Source organism: Staurois parvus, unplaced genomic scaffold (assembly GCF_062004578.1).
Source record: "Staurois parvus isolate SC_StPar_1 unplaced genomic scaffold, SC_StPar_1.0 ptg000238l, whole genome shotgun sequence".
NCBI lineage: Eukaryota > Metazoa > Chordata > Amphibia > Anura > Ranidae > Staurois > Staurois parvus.
The window spans coordinates 2,227,916-2,248,039 of record NW_028318034.1 but is presented as its reverse complement, the minus strand read 5'-3'; the positions used below and the strand labels follow the sequence as shown (position 1 = coordinate 2,248,039).

Here is a 20,124-nt window from a genome sequence, read left to right as displayed (position 1 = left end):
TAATTTCAGATGAACTTTCGAGATTGCCTGTCGAAAGCTGTGTACTAACGATCAGATTATCGCATGAACAATTTGAAACTGGTATTTTCCGTATAATGTTTTGATCATGTGTTCAAAGCTTAACTTGCATTCATACACATGCTAGTGCCAGTTTGAACAGGAGCCAGCTAGCCTACCAACATGTCCTTGGAGGATGGAAGAAAACTTATACAGGCACAACATGCAAACTCGAAGAGGGCAGTGTCACGACTGGGATTCAAACCCATGACCCTAGTGCTGCTTAGCAAATGTGCTAACCAGTTAGTTACCATGTTTCCTGTATGTATTGATATCCTGAACATGTGCATCTTTGAACTAAACTGCAATTCTTGTGTTCACCTTTAAGCTACTGAATTTTGTTTCTATAGTTAAAGGTAGCACCATCATAACTGGCATTGTGATAACAAAAAATGATCCAGTGCAGTGAGTAGAGATGAAATTCATAAAGCATTATTGGTACTTTAAATTGGAAGACTTTTCATCACCCTCAATGATAGAGAAAATAACAAGAGACAGGAGTCAACTACAAACATTTTCACTAAATCCATCTGCCATTGAAATTAAACCTTAGGAAATCAGCTAAATACACTGATGAAAAATATACATTGGAGCTGTTTATCTGTCAAATGAGTTGTTTTAATGCCCATTTAGTCCTGAGATTTATACAGTCCTACCACACAGCAGAGCCTGGTGCCCTGGCTTTCTTCTGTTGTATTTAAGTAATACCAGCATGTGTTTGGATTGTGAAGGATCAGCAACTGACTCATGAGGTCATCCTCAGTGCTTGCCCTTCCTGGCAGCATGTTCTTTGTGATACCATGTGAATGCAGAACACCTGATTGGCTCAGAGTGCTGCCTCTTGCCCTCTGTTTCCAAGTGCTGCAGTAAAGAGGCTGAAATTAGTTCAAATTCAGGTATCTATGCTAGTTGCATCTAAAGTGTATCTTAATCAAAACATTTTTCAAAACTGTTAATGGAGTAGGACTGCCTGTGTCGCCATTGGTGAGACAACTCTATGGCACCAGAAAAGCAAGCAAGGAAAACCCAAAATGTTTGGTTGATATAGGAAACAGAAATAGAGTCTTCCAATGAGCATTTGCGTGACAACTGTCTAATAGGGTAACTTCCCGTTGTGTCTACAGGATGGGAAGAAAAGAGAAATCTCCCAAATAGGACAAAAACAAAAAAAAAATCTGAAATGAGTTTAACCTTTTCCTATTATGTCTAAACCTAAAAAAACTGTATTTAGATATCCTACTTTTAGATAAACTTTACTACATGTAACAGCAGTCCACTGTAACTCACTGGCCACTGCTTTACTGCTAGTTTCCTAGCAGGGAAGGGAAGGGCAAGTTCTTGACTTCATCAGCAGAGAGATAGTTATCTGGGGAATGGACCGCCGTTTTCAATGAAAACAGCAAAAGAGCCTAAACTAACTTTTCACTTGAGATCTTCTTTAATTTTTCCATTTCAAAAGCTCTCTATTACTAGAGCAATGGCTACATGGTCTCTTGCTTAAGCCGGCCATAGATCTCCTAGATTGTAAGCTCGAAAGAGCAGGGCCCTCAATCCCCTCATGTTTTGCATTGTATTGGTATTGTTCTGTCACATGTTCTGTCCCCCTTTGTAAAGTACAGCGCTGAGCGAACTATTGGCGCTTTATAAATACTGTATAATAATAATAATAGATGGATCGAATTTCAGCCGGTTTAGTAGGGACTGGACGAGATTCGATCCATTTATGGGCAGCCTGATTTCACCCAAGTTGATTGCCTGTTGGATTTTTAGCCGTTGATTACCCTGCCGCTAGAGCCGTTAGCAGTAATCCTTGTATTCTGCTTCTTATGAGAGCTCATCTATGGCTTACTTTAGGCTAAGTTTAGAAGTACTAAAAAGCATCACCCAAATTTTACTTGACTCTAGCCGTGCTCAACTCAGCCATTGGTACTATCTATTGCTTGCATCTGAACTTGACATATCTGAGGACAAGACTGATCTGGTACCTTGGTAAATGATATAACAGCACAGCATAGCCTATTTTCACGTAGCAGTTCCACCATTCGTATGTGTTGTGGCTACCAGTTTGGACTCTATTAGTTACCAATTTAATAATTTTACCAGTTTAAGTAAGCTTATTACACAGCATTGGCTGTTATACCATTTTGCTGCCTCCTTTTTTTGTGACATCATTTATCAACATTAGTTTGGGCAAATTAAAAGTCAAACTGTTGGCTTTGTCTTGACCTTTGTTACTTAAAAGGAATTGTAGTTTATCATGTGTCCTCCTAATGATTAGTAATTAGGTGCAACTATCAATCAACCTGTCAAAAAAGCCACCTGGTAAAGGAAATGTTCACATAGTCAGAAGATAAGAAACATGGTATGTTTTGTGTAGTCTCAATATTTTTCAAGTCTCTTGCAGCAGTGATGTCAGAATATAATTTTAGCCAATAAGGTAGCTGTATTATGATGCCAGTATGTCAGAGTGGACCGATAATTCCTCTGTGTAGTTGCCATCTCTATCTTTATCAGTTAAAGGACATCTGCTATACAACACCAAAAAACTACCATCAACCATAAAACAGTGAAAAACCACTACTACTATTGCTAACCGAAACATGAGATGAAATGTATAGAAGTGTTGAATACCTGAAGGAGTTTGGGCATGTGAGCACTGGGCCTTTAACTGTTCCGTTATTTCAGTGAAGGTTGTAGGGAAAACAACCTGGCTGATCAGTTGGCACTAAACATATCAAACCTGCTTAAGTTTTTGCTGCCTACAGTTGAAGAGCTGTAAGCGCCAGGGCCGATGCTTCCACTTGGCAAACTAGGTGGCCGCCTAGGGTGCACTGCCACTTAGGGGCGCCTGGGTGCAGCATAGGCCGACACTCTCTCTGTATGTGATGTTGCCATGTCATGAATGATCCTCCAGTTGAGAGGAGTGGCGGCAGAGGGGAGGAAGAAAAGACAGGAAGATGCCCAGTGTCTGGGGCCATTGTAGCAGCTGAGCTGTTGCTCCTTCCAGTGTTCCTGTCAGACTCAGTACCTTACTGCAAGTTGGCTGGTGGCTGCTGATCACTGTGGAGTTCCAGCCCTTCTCTTCCCATTCAACAGTGGAGGCAGAGCTGCACCTGCGGAGGAAGGTAATGTCTGATGTCTCATGCCTGTGTGAGAGTGACCTGGCCAGCCGGACATTCATCACATGTGCAATGTGTCAGTGAGTGATGATATCCCAAAGCCTGCTCTTCTAGTGCCTGCTAGGCCTGCTGATCTGTGTCAGTGTTGGTGGTGGTTTGTTGTGTCGGATCTGTCACTGTGTGGGATCGCTCAGTTCAGGAGTTCTCTATGTGTGTGTGGGATGGGCTGCCTGCTTTCACAGTGTTTTATCTCCCCCTATTGCCTGGAGAATTCCAGCCTGGGACCTCTCAGAGTTTGGATCCATCATCCTCCACTGTCAGCAGTCACGGTGGCGCACGGGTCTGCACAATGCGCTCTAATCGGCAGGCGCTAGGACCTAGGCAGCTGCGCATGCACACTCGCGATCGCAATGACTGTGCAAGGCGCACTATTTAAACCAGCCCTGCACAGACACTAGTTGCCGTATGGTCTTATTACCCTGTTCCTGTTCGTGTGTTCCTGCTATTTATTTTTGTTGCCGACCCTGCTTGATCCTGACCTTGCTGACTATCTCCTGCTCTGACCCCTGGCTCGATTGACTTCTCTCCTGGATATCCCCATTGATCTGAACTCCTGTTACTGAACCCGGCGTGTGACCTGACTACTCTTTGTCTGCTGCTTTGTACCGTGCTGCCCCCACAATTACCGACCCGGCCTGTCTGACTACGCTACACTACCCTGCCATCCATTCATCCATCCTGTACGGATCCGGTCACTGCTGCTCAGGCCTATCTGCCTCTTCACGTCAGGCTCTCTACCAGTATATACCTCTGGCGGATCCCTCTACCACAGGCGGGTGTACTCAGGGGCCGTGACCTGGTCACTGTCTGCACCAAGTCCATCCCCACCATCAGGGGCCCTGGTGAACAAGCAGACTGGGACTTAGACCCCGCGCCCTGGGGAGTCCTGTCCTGTGGATCACTAGAGGTACCGCCAGGCGGTATCTGACATCCACTCACTGCAACTGTCACCCTGCCACTGCCAGCCACAGATACAGTCTGTCTGTGACACTGATTTTGTCTTTAATATTGGTGCTGGTGACATCTTATGGCACTTATTTTTGCAAATTGAAAGAAATTTAGCAGCTTCATGTTTTGTTAATTTAATATTTTCTACTGATTTAAATTTTTTACATTTATTTATCTTTTTTTTGGGGGGGGGGGCGCAAGTAGTTGGTCTTGCCTATGGCATAAAATAGTCTAGCACCGGCCATGGTAAGCACCACCATGTCTACACACACAACACACACATGCACACATGTTATGTGTACACAGAGTGAAAGAGAAGCTATATTCACAATGGTTTACTACGTCTAGGTCCAGTTGGTAGACAGATGCACTTTGCTTCAGCTGGTGCTCAGACCACAGGATTAGTAGCTTTCATTCGCTCCTTATTAATAACATACAGTGTAGAGTATCTCTAGTAAAACAAACATTGCCATATAATCTGACAGGCTGACACAAATCCCAAAATTTCCTGCTGATTTTGGGGGGTCTTGTTATAATAGGCACTGCAAAAGGTTTAGAGAGCAAGATTGTGGTAATGAACTATTTTCATAAGCTGTGCTATCCTATGTTTCTCCCCTGCAGAGAAGTGGTTAAGAGTCTAATTCTTCCAGAGTCATGATACATGTTTTCCTGCCACAAAGGGTCAATGTGCCATTCACAAAAACTATTTTTTAACAGTATACTAATGAATTTTAAACCAGCAATACAATCCGTATGGAGTGTAATAGTGATGAGCAGCACAGACATGTAATTAGTAATTCTGTATGTATTAAAACTATGAAATAGTTGAAAAACACATTTACAGATATATCTGTCATGGCGCAATCTCCTGTAAAGCTAGCTCTACACAAGACATGTCATATTACCAGAGCATGCATGTCCTTTCAGTGATCAAGTGACCTACAGATACTTCACATGTCTGGTTTTCTACCTCAAATGCTTCTACAATAATGATTTATCAGGACTGTTGCTGATACTTCCAAATTAAACACACTTGTCTGATTCGTTTGACATTAGGTGAATTGGGCAAGTGTATTCTTGTGTCTATGTACCTGCATCAATATTTGACTTGTGACTAATAGAAATGTCCAAAAGGATTTTCACAACTCAGAACTTCTGGCAGGCAAAACAAATTCAGAGGAACTAGATGATCCGCACTTAATGTGAATCAAGCTGTTCTTCGAACTGCTAAGGTGGTCAAAAGAACATAAATTCATCAAGACCACTACAGAGTGCATGGGGGGAGAAAAATGTGTGGAATAGTTGGTTTAATAAATGCTAGTGTAGACAGATATGCATTCTAACCTTCTTATATATATCTCTCTATGATGATCTGTGATACAGCTAATAAAATACATACCATTCCTCCAAATTGCTTTGGTTGGTGCGCAGATCATGGTACATTTATATATTTCTTTTGGAGTTTTAAAGCACATTGCTCTCTGTGGCAGCAAGCTAGATCTGCCCTATTAGCTGGCTATAATCTATCCTTAAAGTGTTACAAAACCCACAACAGTAAAATCAGTCTGTGTATGCAGTAATGCATGCTTGTTATACTCACTGTGGAACCTAAGGGGTTAATTCTCCCCATTGTGTAGAAAAGATGTTAGATCCTATATTGTATGATCCTCCTCTTCATCCTTTGTCCCCTAAGTATCTCCTGATAGAACAGAGGTGTGGAATCACTCTACACATGCTCAGTTTGGTGTGCATTGCTAGAGCGGATTTTTTTTCCTTGGGAGACTGCATGTGATCAGCACAGGGCCAATCAGCACTGTCCAGACAGAGGTCAGGGATCCTGCATCCTAGAGGAGAATGAAATCTCCTCCTACAAGCTTTAACCAGTGCTCGGCCAGACACTGATAGAAGTCACTAGACTGCTCAAACTGCTGATAAGAAAAGGCAGTTTATATTTACTAAAATAATTGCACTTCCGTGTTCTGTGTACTGTGGGAGACCAAATATAATGAATACAGAGTCCTGGGTTTAGTAACACTTTAACCATTCCAATGTGCCTTTTTTTGTTTGCTCTGATCACCGAGGTACCCACCCCATGTGAGAGATTGCTGCACACTTTACTTAGTTCTATACAATGGGTGATAGCACTTAATTGGTATACTCAGTAAGCCCCTTGGTCCCAAGTACTGTCTAGGATGGAGACCATTAAACTAATGGAACGTATATATAACACCTTGCATGACTCTATGCTGCCTTTTCTAAAAAATGGGATTATTAGGATTATTAGGATACTTATCTGGTCTGATTTTTTTTTTCTGTTTCAGTTTAATTTGGGTCTTCTTTTCTACATTGTATATTCCATGCATGGTCCTATATCATACTGTCTGGCCTTCATGTCCGTTTTGATTTTTTCTTTATATAAGTACAGCTTTGTTGTACAAAGTTTTATTTTAAGTTTCATGCTTCTAGGCATGTTATAATATATGTAGATGCTTTCTATTCTGGATTTTATTAAAGTATAAGTAAAGACAAAACTTTTTTTTAAAGTTTTGGATATAGTGGATGTGGATTAGAACTCTTGCCAGTTTTTATTGCTGTCTGTGCCCACCTTAGGGAGATTCCCCTCTCTATTTGTTCTGTTTACCATTATCATTGAAAGTGAAAATAAAAGAAAATCTAAAATTTTGAGTTGTTCCAGAAATGTAATAGAGGGGAAATTTTCCAATGGGAACACTCGTTCTGGTGACCTGGGGGTCCCCAAGGAATTCCCTTAATTTGCAAGGATTTCCTCTCATTTCCTGTTTGGGTATTGAACAGGAAGTGAAGGTATGTCTCTGCAATGGAAAAAAAAATCTGACAGTGATTATAACCCTCCCTTACTCTATCCAAAATGAAAAAAAAAAGTTTTGCCTATAGTTCTACTTTAAGTTCAGAGTATGTTTCAATTACTTCCATAACGCCATATTAGCATTGTAATTGTGCTGTCCTTTCTTTTGTTCACCGAACAATATCTATAATGTCCACATTGCACAGTGTATATGTTTCTGCCTCTGAGGGGAACAGGTGGGGTCCTGTACCCTGCGAAGGGTGAGGGAAGCACTAACTCTCTGTGTAGGGCGAGGGGGACATTGGAAATTACTGAGGCACTGGTACTATGTTGTGTGAGAGGGGTGCACTGATGCTCTATAGAGATATATGAGGGCAGAGTGAGGGTCATTGGTGTACAGTGGAGTACTTACCTTTCCTCACTCTTCATCCTGCACCACTTCCTCCCTCTGCCAGATTTATAGTGCTAATGGTGGCAGGAAATCACTCTGCCAGAAAGAACAGCATAGGAGCCAAAGCTGGGTGCAGGAATGAGCATTCCAGCAACAGAGCTTGCAGTAGGACACAGCTTGGATGTGGGGGATGCCAGAATTTTCTTAAAATACTTGCAAAATTGGGGATTGTTTGGAAGTATGCCCTGATGTCCAGTTTGAGGTTACAGGAGAGTCTAGGGGCACAGGTACAGTAAGTGAAATACAAGGACAGGTATAAGGGAGGGGTAAGGGATAATGGTGGGGGTCTATCACTCACATCACACTCTGGTATGAAGAGTTACAGGTGAGGTAATGGTGGAGAGGTCAGGGAACATGGTGGAGAGATGAAGGTCCAGGTATAGGGAGAGGAATTAAGGATAATAGTGGATGACTCTTACTCATATGTTGAGCTGTACACTGATGTCCAGGTCACAGCTGCACATGTAGCAGAACCTGGCCTGCGTACACCATGGCAGTTCCAGGAAGATCTTGTCACACGATGAGTGGTGGTTGACAGCTTTGCTGTGCATGTGCAAAGAGAGGGGGTACCTCCATGTTTTGGTTTTCTCAGCAGCAGAATAAAGCTGTGTACAGCCCACCAAGTGCAGCCAGCACCCGACCAGTAGCGGGACACATGACAAATCCGCAGGACTCTGGACTTTGTTAAAACTCCAGGACATTTCAGTGGCATTTAACCTTACTAATAAGCTAGGCAGGTTTATTGTGCATCCTGAGGTATGAGCATTCATAAAAGGGTAGAGGCAAACACATTTTCTTTTAAAAGTTATGAAAATAAAAGGAATAGCCCCTTTATTATTATAGTTCTATGAGTTAATAAAGTGCTGATTTCTGTTACTGGCAGCCTAACACAGCAAACCTTTAGTATACTTTTTAATTAGAGATGCCACAATGTTACTGTTACTGTTAACATTTAAATCAAAGCATTGATGTTAATGTTGGTAGAGGTTTGTGGCTGTTTTTGCCTTGAATAATTTGACTCTATTCCAGCAACAACATTTAGCTGAGTTTTGGTTTGGCAATTACTGACCACAGAACGGGGCCAGCAACTTAACTACTACACTAATCTCTTCTTAACTATTAGGCTGTTGGCCTGTAACTGTCTTACTCTGCCAAGTCTTCTGTGAGTGTATCATACTGCTTAGATACAAGATTCTATTGCAGATATTGAGTCAACTTTCAAGTGCTTTGTGTAATGAAATGACTGCTAACTAATTCCTACAAAGGACTATGGTGTGGTTGTTTACACATACACACAAGAAGTAGCACTGCTAAATGTCTAGGATCTCCTTGAATATGTGCCACAGAATAATGATATTATTGAATTGTTTTGGGCTGTTATATTATTTTGCTTTGGGCTTTCAAGTTTTCATATGCTAAGTATGTGCATCATGACACTAGTTTGATGAGCTTGGTCCTGATAACAACAGATTGTTTTTTAAGTGGATTGAGAATATACATTAACTATAACATTACTATACATTAACTGTAACTATAAACTCTTTTTTCATACATTTATCTAAAACGGGCTACAAATAATTTCCGTTGTCATGGATTGGTAGGTGGCTATGCATTTATATTTTCCACGGCAACAAAGTGATATACTCTTGTCCACCTCCCCCTCAAAGTACAGTTGCTACAAAATGTTTGTTACCCATGTGTCTTGGCACTTGTCTTGAAATTGCCATCTCCCATTTATGGCCAACTTAATTGTTCACTAAGAACTCTCACCTAGAAGATGACATTGCCTGAGAATGTACACAACCTATGAGACAAGCAAAGTAGATTTATGAAAGGCAAATTGCCTGATCACTTGCAGTGACTGTTCACTGTGCAAGGGAAATATCCCCAGAGCTGCGTGAATGAGGCAAAGCTCTGTTGACTTCCATCATCCAAAATGTTGAAGCAAAAATGTTTTTTTTATTTTTCTTGTACGTGTTTAGGTACACATTGTAAAGAGAAACTTGATCACATTCACTACACTCTGGGCATAATTCCTTAGCAAAGTGGACAGCCTATGTGCCTTTAGTAAATCAACACCAATTATCATCGTAGAAAGCAGGATTGTACAACCTGGAAGACTGACCAATATGATTCTACAGACTAGTGACAAAGCATGCAAATCAAAATAGATGCTGAATGGTAAAATTAAACCTGGTGACTGTAGCAATGCTCAGTGACAGTTCCCCAAGTAATGATTAAATCACTTCCCCAAAAATGAACCATTCCCCTTTAAATACATACATGTTAACTACTGCATAAATAGCCCCGGGTGTACTTCAACTTTCTAACTGAACTTTCTGTTTTTGTTACAGAACAACGGTTCTTTGATTTGGTGCCAGAATCACAAGCAATGTTCAAAGGTAAAATGCATCTTTTTCTGGTTCTTTCATGATTGTTGTTTCTTTAAATAAAAAAAGAGAAAGTGAGAAAAATGAGCCATTAATAGTTGATGTGGAAAAATGTTCTCTCTTTGTGTGATTCATCCTTCTGTCGTTACTCCCAAGGCTTTTTAAGTACCATAATAACTCCTTCACTGTTGAGGGCTCCATTTAAACATTGCTTTTCAGTGATAGTGCTTATTCAAGACTTGACAAGTCCAGAATAGAACTGAGAACTCTTGTTCATTTAACCCATTTGTGTCCTTTGGGAGGGGCTGCAAATCATTTCAGATACCTTTAATGCTTTAGGGGTTTAAGACAGATATATTCTATTATTTACCATTGCTCTGACACTAAAACCCCAGGGAGCACATAAACTCATGACTAACTGATTCTATGAGACAGAACTCTTATTAAGCTGCATAGATGAAAGGTGCGTTACATCAGACACAGTGTTAATTCTACTGTAGTTCTCAAATAATGATGGGAATGCTCTGTTGTCCGTAAATTGAGATGACTGTGCATGGGAAAAGAAAGCATCCTAAGCAAAGGTTTGTCATGTTTTCTGCATTTTATAACATACCAAAAGCTGTTTCTGAATGGATAATTGGGCAAATGTTCTGTCTAGAACATTAAATGTAAAAAGGCATCTTAATCTAGCATATAGTGGAGCTACCTGGCTATCAGGCTTTTGAAGGTTTTGAATGTAAGTGATACAGTACATTTTATTGGCTAATTTAAGAAAATAAAGATGCAAACTTTCATGATAACTCAGATTCCTTCGTATAAAGCTTGACAAGAGGATTGAGGTAATCCCCAAACCTTGCATCTTTAAAAAACATAAGTTAGCCAATAAAGAGTATCATTTAAAATCCAAACTTTCTTCAGTAATCAATGGCTAGCATGGGAGGATACGCTACTACACGGGTGTCAAAGTGGCGGTCCTCCAGCTGTTGCCAAACTACAAGTTCCATGAGGCATTGCAAGGTTGACAGTTCCAAGCATGATTCCCAAAGGTAGAGGCATGATGGGATATGTAGTTTCACAACAGCTGGAGGGCCGCCAGTTTGACACCCCTACTTTACTAGATGTTTGAAATTAAACTTTTTTGCAGAGTTTTCACAGCTGTGAGGGATTTCTAGAAGACTGTAACTTGATGGAAGGAGCATTAAATGGCATGCACAGCCTCTGTGCACAGGTTAGATACAGTAGTTAATTGTGTATGTGAAGGGTCACTTAAATGGTGATTCCAATGAAGAGCAAGCTAGAATTATTCTCATGCTGTAGCTTACACACCGAATCTGTAATATATAGGAATTTAAGATAACAGTACCATATTTTACATAGCTCCTGTTTTGTTCTGCTAGTCATAAAACTGAGGACATTGCAGATATAAACTAAGAAAAATGCAGATATAAAACGTGAGGAATGCCATACTTAAAAACTGAAAAAAAAAAAATTATTATGAAGAAAATATCCTCCTTTAAAACAACCCTTTCCGTTTTAAACATTTCTTAAATGAGAAGTATGGCCGAAGCCAAAGCATTTTTGTCTATATTTCTTCCATAGATAACAGGAGTGCAGTTTGTTCTGCATTCCTGTGAACCATTTTCAGCTGAGAGTGGGATAAAGCCAGCAGGATTAATTTTTTGACAGTTGTAGAACATCATAGCTGGATCAGATGTCAATTAAAAGATAATCTTTAAAAAATATATTACATTGGAAAATAGATTATGATGCAATTTTTTATGATTAGGTGGTATAAGGGTTTGGTTTAAATGTTTTTCACTAATCATTATTATCTTGCAATGTGCTTCTAGAGTTATTAATCAAAGTATGTTTCTTTATGTCTTATGTAATTAAATTACTGTATGATATCTACAGTATAGTTCCCTTTTTTGAACCTGATAAACATACGTAACTCAGAGTACGGATTTATTTTAAAAAGACTCACAAAAAAAAACACCTAAAGGCCTCTGTTGATGGGCTGTTGTTATAGGTTTTGCATTCCAATACAAATTTATGGGAATGAAAACTGCTTGAAGTTGGTCAAATGCAGGTTAGAAGGAGATCAGCTGCAGGTCAAATTCATCATTTCTGAATTATCTCTGAAGCATCTCAAACTGATGTAAAAATGATGCAATTGACACAAGCCCAAACTCCATTGTTTATACCAAAACTAAATCTTCTCCGGTTTAGCACATTTGCCCAGTAATTTCTCCATAGATCTCAAGAAGCACAGCCAGTTGATGTTTACTAAGAGAAGTTACTGCTCAGGCAGTGGCCAGCACTGTAGAACATTTTTAACAAGGCTAAAAACATGCCACAATATGGAAATAGAAGTAAGCATCTAAGTGGTGGTGTGTGTGTGTGTCAGTCTGTCTTAGATTGGGTTATAGGGCTAGGAAGGATAAGGTGGGTTTTTTTAAGGTGAGCTCATATTTCAAACCTTTTCCATTGCTTCTGAACATCAAATAGACTATAACGAGCCACAGAGACCTAAAATGCAACTATGGGCTGGCTAAAGTTTGTAATTTGGCCGTGGACTTACACAGCACCTCCAAGTTTTGGCATGAATGTTCACTTACTTTTGAGCACAGTGAGACCTTGGCTAATATTATTGTGACCCCCTTCTCCCCCCCCCTGTTTTCTTTACATCCCTATTAGCAAAGAAGAGTGTCTTCACAGGCCAATACAGGCATGGACAGTGGTAACTAAAAGCCAGAGCGTGTCTAGGAAAGGTCTTGTTAGAATGTGCATAATAGAGTGCCCATTAAACATTTGTACAGCCATCTGGAATTGCCCAAATGTTAATCCAATAGCCAGGTTCCAAACTATAACCAGCCCATAGGTTTGCTTTAAAATAAATTAATGAAAATGCAGTCTGTTGCAACATGCTTACGTTATGTGTATTTGTTTAGTTAGATACAATGTAGTATTAAGTAATTGAAATATCCAAATTATACTTTTTTTTTTCAAGACAGTGAAATTTCATACATGATGTAGTGACATATTTGTCAAGTGCGTCAGCCACAATTTAGAAGTCTGCGATTACAGATTACACTCCACTAAAATTGTACTGACCTAAAGCTAGCAGCATGAACCCACTTGATTAATGAGAATGTACATCTGCCTCCATTTAATGGAATCCCTTCAGTGATTAAATCAACAAGATTAATGTGAAGGACTTTGTGAAATATATAGCTTTCTCCCACCTGATTATTTAATATGGTTGTAGATTAAATCTGCAGTCAAATACTTGGCCACCATTTAAACACTTTGCCTAATCAGATTAGTAATGTCCACATTACAGAAGTGGTCTGCCGTTTATGGATCATTTTCTTTTATGATCCTCCTGAGATTCTTGGTCTTTAGCCTTTGACAGAGGATAATAGCCAAGAACAGAAAGAAGGTAGACAAATATACCACATTATTGACTTTTTTTTCCCTTGTACTTCTTAAATTGATCTCCATCTCAATTGGAAGGGTTTTCTGTCTGGGTCAAATCCAGTTTAAATTAGAAAAAATCATAACATGCAAGGCTGAATATCTTCTCCGAATGGATGATACTGGTTAGCATTTTGTTCAAAGAATACCTTCTGTCTGTACAAGATTCTTTGACACTTCAGCACAGCAGCATGGCCCAAAAATAGGATCACTGCAGGTTATATTTATTGCTCTATTTATAATACTTTAAAAGGAGGGTTGGATACAACAGTATATCTCAAGCAAAGAGTTTTATCTTCTGTCACTGAAATAGAAATACAGTTTTTTCCTCAACCTAGTCAGCCATAATAATAATAAAAAGTCAATTGAATAAAACATAGCTATGACAATCTCTAGACTATCTTGGTAATGTTCAATGTCATGGACAACTTATTCTGGATTAACCATGGACATATTTTACTTGCCTTCTTTTTATAGTGAACTGCCTACAACATTGAATACATTTTACTTTGTTGTCATTGTGTCACTTTGTAAAAGAGCGTGGAAATATAAAATGAACGTATCAGCTATACCACTCCATTAAACTCTAGAAGTAGGTTTTAGCAAAGGTGAGAGAAGTAGCAGATGTCTTTGTGTTTTTATATCTGAGGCTCATAGTATTGTAATTATAGAACTTGACTGCTGAGAAGTGCATGCATTCACATTTCCTAACGAAATGCAGCCTGTCCAATAATGACATATTATGTTAGAAAAGGCAAGGCTACAACATTGTTAAGGTAGTGCAATTTCATATAAAATCATCTTTTGTTACAAGCATTACATGTGCCAGTCACAGATATACTGTGCACCTTTTAACCAAAGCCTGAATAACAGTCTAAACACCTGCCTTTACCACGAGTGCCGAACAGGCATTCAACTACTGAAGAAAAATCCACCACTCAAAAAGTGCTTAAACACAAAACACCCAACCAAGAGCTGGCAGGATAAAAACCTCCAATAGAAATGTGACAGACTCCACATCGGGGGAGAGTAGTGTTGCTTGAATCTTTAAGGTCAGTGGCTATAACCCCTAGCATGACACTAGATTAAATCTTGAGCCAACCCTCTAACACAGGGGTGTCCAAACTTTCATCCCTGTGCGGACAGCACAGGGATGACCAGAGACTGCGGACAGCACAGGGATGACCAGAGACTGCGGACAGCACAGAGATGACCAGAGACTGCGGACAGCACAGGGATAACCAGAGACTGCGGACAGCACAGGGATGACCAGAGACTGCGGACAGCACAGGGATGACCAGAGACTGCAGACAGCACAGGGATGACCAGAGATTGCGGACAGTACAGATGACTGCTGACCTTTGGGGAGGTGGGGAGCGGGTACCTGAATTTGACAGGTACCCGCTCTTACTTCCACAGTTGTTCTTTGATCTTACCTGTTCCTCGATCCAGCCGCGCGCTGTCTTCCCGGCTTCTGTAATGGCGCTCGGTGCCCAGTGCGCATGAGCGAGAAGCACTTGCACTTTGTGATTGGTCCGGCGGCTTCTGGGATCTGTCATGTGTCCCAGGTACCGCCTTACCATTCACAAAAAGCACCGCTTCTTGCGCATGCGCACTTGGCACCCGGCTGTCATGCCCAGTGCCCACACTACAGAAGCCGGGAAGACAGCGCGCCGCTGGGTAGAGGAACAGGTAAGGTCCCGCTGCAGAGCTGAGCAGCCGGCCCGGTATTCTGACACGGCCGCGGTGGAAATACTGGACCGGCCGCTCCATATTCGCTCCATAAGACACACTGACACACTGACATGGAGGGCCGTATTAAACTGACCCTCGGGCCGTAAATGGCCCGCGGGCCGGACTTTGGACATGCCTGCTCTAACACCATAGCCAAAAAAGGCCACAAATACCATTAAACAACATTAAAATGCCAAAATAACCTGCACACCCATTAAAGTGCCTTTTTCCTTCTTACAGCTCAAAATATATCTCTACATGCATTGGGGTTGATTTACTAAAACTGGAGAGTGTAAAATCTGGTGCAGCTGTGTAGGAAAGCCACTCAGCTCCTAACTTGTTCATTTAAGCTTTGCCAAAAAAAAAAAAACTGGACGCTGATTTGTTTCTATGCAGAGCTGCACCAGATTTTGCACTCTCCAGTTTTAGTAAATTAACCCCATTGTGTATTTTGCTCTTCCCATCTTAAGACAGGTCAAACAATCTTCCCTTCATTCTCCATTAATGGAGAACAAGCTCTTCCATATTAATATGCTTTCCAGAAGTAGTAAAGCCTTGGGCCTCGATGGCTCTTTCAATAGATTCTACAAGGTATTCATCCTGGAACTTTTCCCTATATTTCTTTATAATGCAGTTTATGAGGAGCATGTTAGTAGTTCCCTTGAAGTGACGCTTTTAATGGTAGTTTTTAATATATATCTCACACAACAACCTTCACATAACCCTAAGCAACTGGCATTTGAAGTGATAAAAATCACCTAACAAAATGTGCAGCCAAATAAATTAATCCTATTTAATGCTCCAAATCATATGCTATATACTCATATACCTACTGTATATCATCAATTGCAATAATGCATAACAACATGTTCCATATGAATGGAATAAATCAACAAATTATGTATCACATTAGTATAAAAATCAAAAACACAATAACAGACCTCCAAATGTGACCATTGAAAAAGAAAGTTGAAGTCGATATATTACAAACAAATGACAGTGTCCATAAATTACATCTTCTAATATCCTTGTGCAACATGTGAAGTCATAAATATACACAGGTGGCAAAATGATTGTGACCTCTGTAGCAAACTTGCTCATCAGAGTTGGACGCGGAGTTCCCTTTTTTTTTTCTTTATTATTAGAGTATTAGAGTATGCCGAGCAGTCTGCGAAAGTGTAGCCTTGCTCACCTAAGTCATGATAAGGCCAGCTCATCAGAGCATTGGGAAGCACTGACCCCAGAACTTGTGTAGGCTCACCCATCATAAAACAGATAAGGCAGCTTCTCCCCGGAATTGAAAGAGATTGTAACCTCACAAAACCTAACAGTTAAAGATGACAGAATGAAATGAACATTCCTCAAGTCAGCTTTTTCCCCTATGTTTCCTGTCATGGATTATGACAGATGTTGGTTCTAATTCAGAGTTCCCCGACTGACCCCTCCCAAAACAGCGTAGTGGCCAGTATTCAGAGCCACCCCCCTTGCAGGAGGATTTTTAAAAAGAGAGGCTGGCAAGCCTAAGTTAAGCTAAAGACATCTCCTGATCTTAACATCGTAACAGCAGGAGATCAAAGATCCTTTCCACTCTGCAACTTGGATCTACTTACAAACCAAGGCGTATTGGCAAGTAGCTTAACCCTTTAACTTCCTTCCTATTATCTCTTTGCTGTGTTGTGGGTCTTTATCTATATATAAATATACATCTTAGTTACATCTTTTTGTAAATATTTTGTTGCACCTGCTTGACTCTTTTAGTAATAAACCTCTCTTTCTGAAAGTGTTGAACTGTTTCTAAGCGCTTACTTGCAATTCACGAATTCCTGCCTTTGAAGAGACGCTATTGTTTGTTATAATCTCTGTATAACAGGCCTGCGGACCGTGTTGTATAGATCAATATTTTAATCATTATAGTGTATATTTGATAATGGGAGTTTCCCAGTCTCCGACAAAAGTGGTGGTGGCAGTTGAGGGTTAGTTGCGTATTTAACCCGACCCAGTAACAAGCGCATTCAGGCTGCAGGCAACGATTGTAGCCCATTAGCTGGACAATCGCCGTGCAGGGTGCAGCTGGGTATGGCCTTGTTATGCGCGTCACACCGCGGTTTTAGATCGGCCGGTCCTTTGGTCACGAGTTTGGTGAGAAGGCCTGGGGTCTGACGCCGTGGGCGTGACGTATTATTGTTGGTTGCGGTCGTGCGATTGTCGCATGTTGGTGGCGGCGATCATGCGATTGTGAAAACCTCGACCTTTCCCAGTGGACACTCACTCACCTTCATAAACAGACCTTTGTTTTAAAACAATCAGGATCATCTAGCAACTTAAGGAAAGGTTCAATGCAAGCTCTTATTACTCTTAGAGTGCAATCCCATCCAGGCAGCACCTCCCTAATGTGCAATCTCCTTGTTCCACTGACCTGTGTGTGTCCATAGGCACACACTGTGCAGCATGGCCACAAACCCCTCACTCCCTCCTGACAGATTTGACTGATAGCAGTAGGAGTCCATGGCTCTCTCAGTGTTTCTTCTGAGAGCAGGAAGAGAGACTGGATCGGTATAGAAGTCAGGTAAGTGTTTAGGGGGGGAGGGGGCACATCAATTAGTCTAATGTTTTTTACCTTAATGCAGGGAATGCATTAAGGTACAAAATAATTAGACAATTCTGAACTGAAAGAACAGTTCATAAAATCAGACTTTTCCATCCCTACCTGTCATTACTGTGGCATAAGCCTTTGGCTGGCTGATCTAATTGAGCCTAAATTTTTTTGCGGTCTTTCAAGGGACTTCTGTTGATGCCAACAATAAGCAAAGCCTTGATATGCATACAGTAGGAATGGCATACAAAGCCTCCAACAATATTATCAATACTAGTGTGGCCAAATGGTCTTGCTGAAGCCACAATACTCTCAGTCTGATATGAAAACTCATAGTAATAAAGCTTTGATCTCTAAGAATTAGTTAGAGAGATGTCACTCACTAACCCCTAACAGCTGGGCAGTTCCTTCCACAATGCTAGGAAGCTTGTCTGAAGCTGACCCATTCAAAAGTCTGAACAGTCAAGTCAATCACTATTCAAGCTCTTCCTTATTCTCCTCTATTGTAACATTTGCTGATTCAAGGCTAGGGATATATTTTCTGCTTTTATTTAGTTAGATGCATAGGATAGGTGAATAGTCTAGAGATGAGGTAGGATATTTGGCCTACTGTGATTGGGCCCATTTTCTTTAGAAAAAGAACAAGTTAATATGTCACTAGTGATAACTGAGTCATGGTTTTTCTGAATATTTTAGGAGAAATTTGTAGAAAAGCAAAATTATGAATTTGCTATTTTTTGTGGCCTATTCAGTAGGTAAGCATTCTGTATAAATGATCAAATACAATATTTTAAGATGCATATTTTATTTTCCACATTGTCTTATGTGTTTTGTTTTCAACATTGGAAAAATCTTGCCATTTTCAGCACTTTCTTGTTCAAACATTTTATTAACAATAAACCATAAAGTTACATACGTTACAAACAGGGAGACTTTGTTAGTGTACATTGGACAATGAGGTGGCAGTAGGACATAGAAAAAATGAATGAGGATCACATTACAGATGTCTATATAATTCTAGCTGAAACAGGTATATAAAAGTCGACTACAGATAACATCATTGTCCCAGCCAATCAGAGTATTGTCTCCCAGGTGCAAAAAAGAAATAGGGTGAAGTTTGGAGGGGGGTCAGATGGGGGTGAAAGATAGGGGAGGGAAAGGGGAACAGTAACGGTGACTCCATGAGCACTCAGCAAGTCTGCAGCAGACCTCAGGTGCTGCCTACGAAGGGCTACTGACAGCGTCCTTGGCTCGCAGTATACAAATCAAGGAAGAGTGATTCATCGAAGTTAGGCAGGAGGAAGTGCTCTACCCAGGGGCTCCATATGCGTAAAAATTTAGGAATCTTGTCTAGAATTGTGGCTTCCACCTTTGCATGTATCATGGCTTGTGTTATTCTGGTTTTGACGGCCGCAACACTTAGGGTGGGGGATTTCCAGGATTTCGCTATAACTTGTTTAGCTGCCGTTGTAACTTGCATGAGGAGCTTGAATTGTGAATTGGAAACTCCAGGGGGGCACCGATTGAGTAGGGCTGTTGTTGGGTCAGGACGTAGAGTGATAGTGCTAAGTGTAGATATCATGGTGAAAATTTCATCCCAAAAGACTTGGGCCACTGGGCAGTTCCACCATATATGGTAGTGTGTTCCTAGGTCTGCGCAGCCTCTGAAACAGTTGGGAGAGTAATTAGGGGTAAATTTTGCGATTCTTGCTGGGACCAAGTACCAGCGGGTTAAAACTTTATAATTTGTTTCCAGTGCTACAATGTTCTGTGATGAAGATTTTGTGTTGGCCCTAATGTGATCCCAATCAGATACGTCAAGTTTCTTGCCTAGATCCACTTCCCACTTATGGGTATACAAAGGGGGGGATGTAGTAATCGAGGTTGTGAAGAGTGAATATAAGCAAGAGATAAGCCCACGTCTGTGAGCGTCTTTGTAGCATGCTCGTTCAAAGAGAGACATGGCATCTGGTCGATTAGTTGTGGTAGTGTAGGGGGTGTAAAAGTGTTGTAGCTGCAAGTATCTGAATATCTCGGAAATTTTCAGCACTTTCTAAAGGCCCAATACCATTATTCTTCTTTGGCAGCCTATAGATCATAGCTTTAATAGTATTCGGTAAAACACCCAAAAAACCCCGCTGAAAACAATCAGTAAAAGATGTTGAAAAGCTTAAAGTGGAACTTCACCCAAAAGGGGACGTTCTGCTTCTTTGTATCCTCCCCCCATCCACTGTCATATTTGGAACTTTTTAGGGAAAGGAGAGGGGCACCTGGTTTTGACAGGTACCCGCTCCCACTTCCGGTCAGATCTTTTGGACACCTGTAAAATCTGTCTATATATGCCCATCAAATGAATAAATTGTAGGCATATGGCTATTAAAAATAGAGACCTTGCATAGCTGGTTTAGGACTTTGGTCAAAGATGCATTATCAAATGTTTCAAAAGAAGGTATGTATTGCAGGGTTATGCT

At 40.7% G+C, this 20,124-nt stretch overlaps 1 protein-coding gene across 1 annotated transcript in view; it reads left to right on the top strand.

Moving 5' to 3' along the window:
• ANOS1 (anosmin 1) overlaps nt 1-20,124 on the top strand; it is a 243,197-nt gene that overhangs the window by 65,163 nt on the left and 157,910 nt on the right. Inside the window, exon 2 of the mRNA XM_089680281.1 lies at nt 9,814-9,861. Coding sequence (XP_089536407.1) covers nt 9,814-9,861 — 48 coding nt within the window. The remainder of the gene's footprint in view (nt 1-9,813; nt 9,862-20,124) is intronic.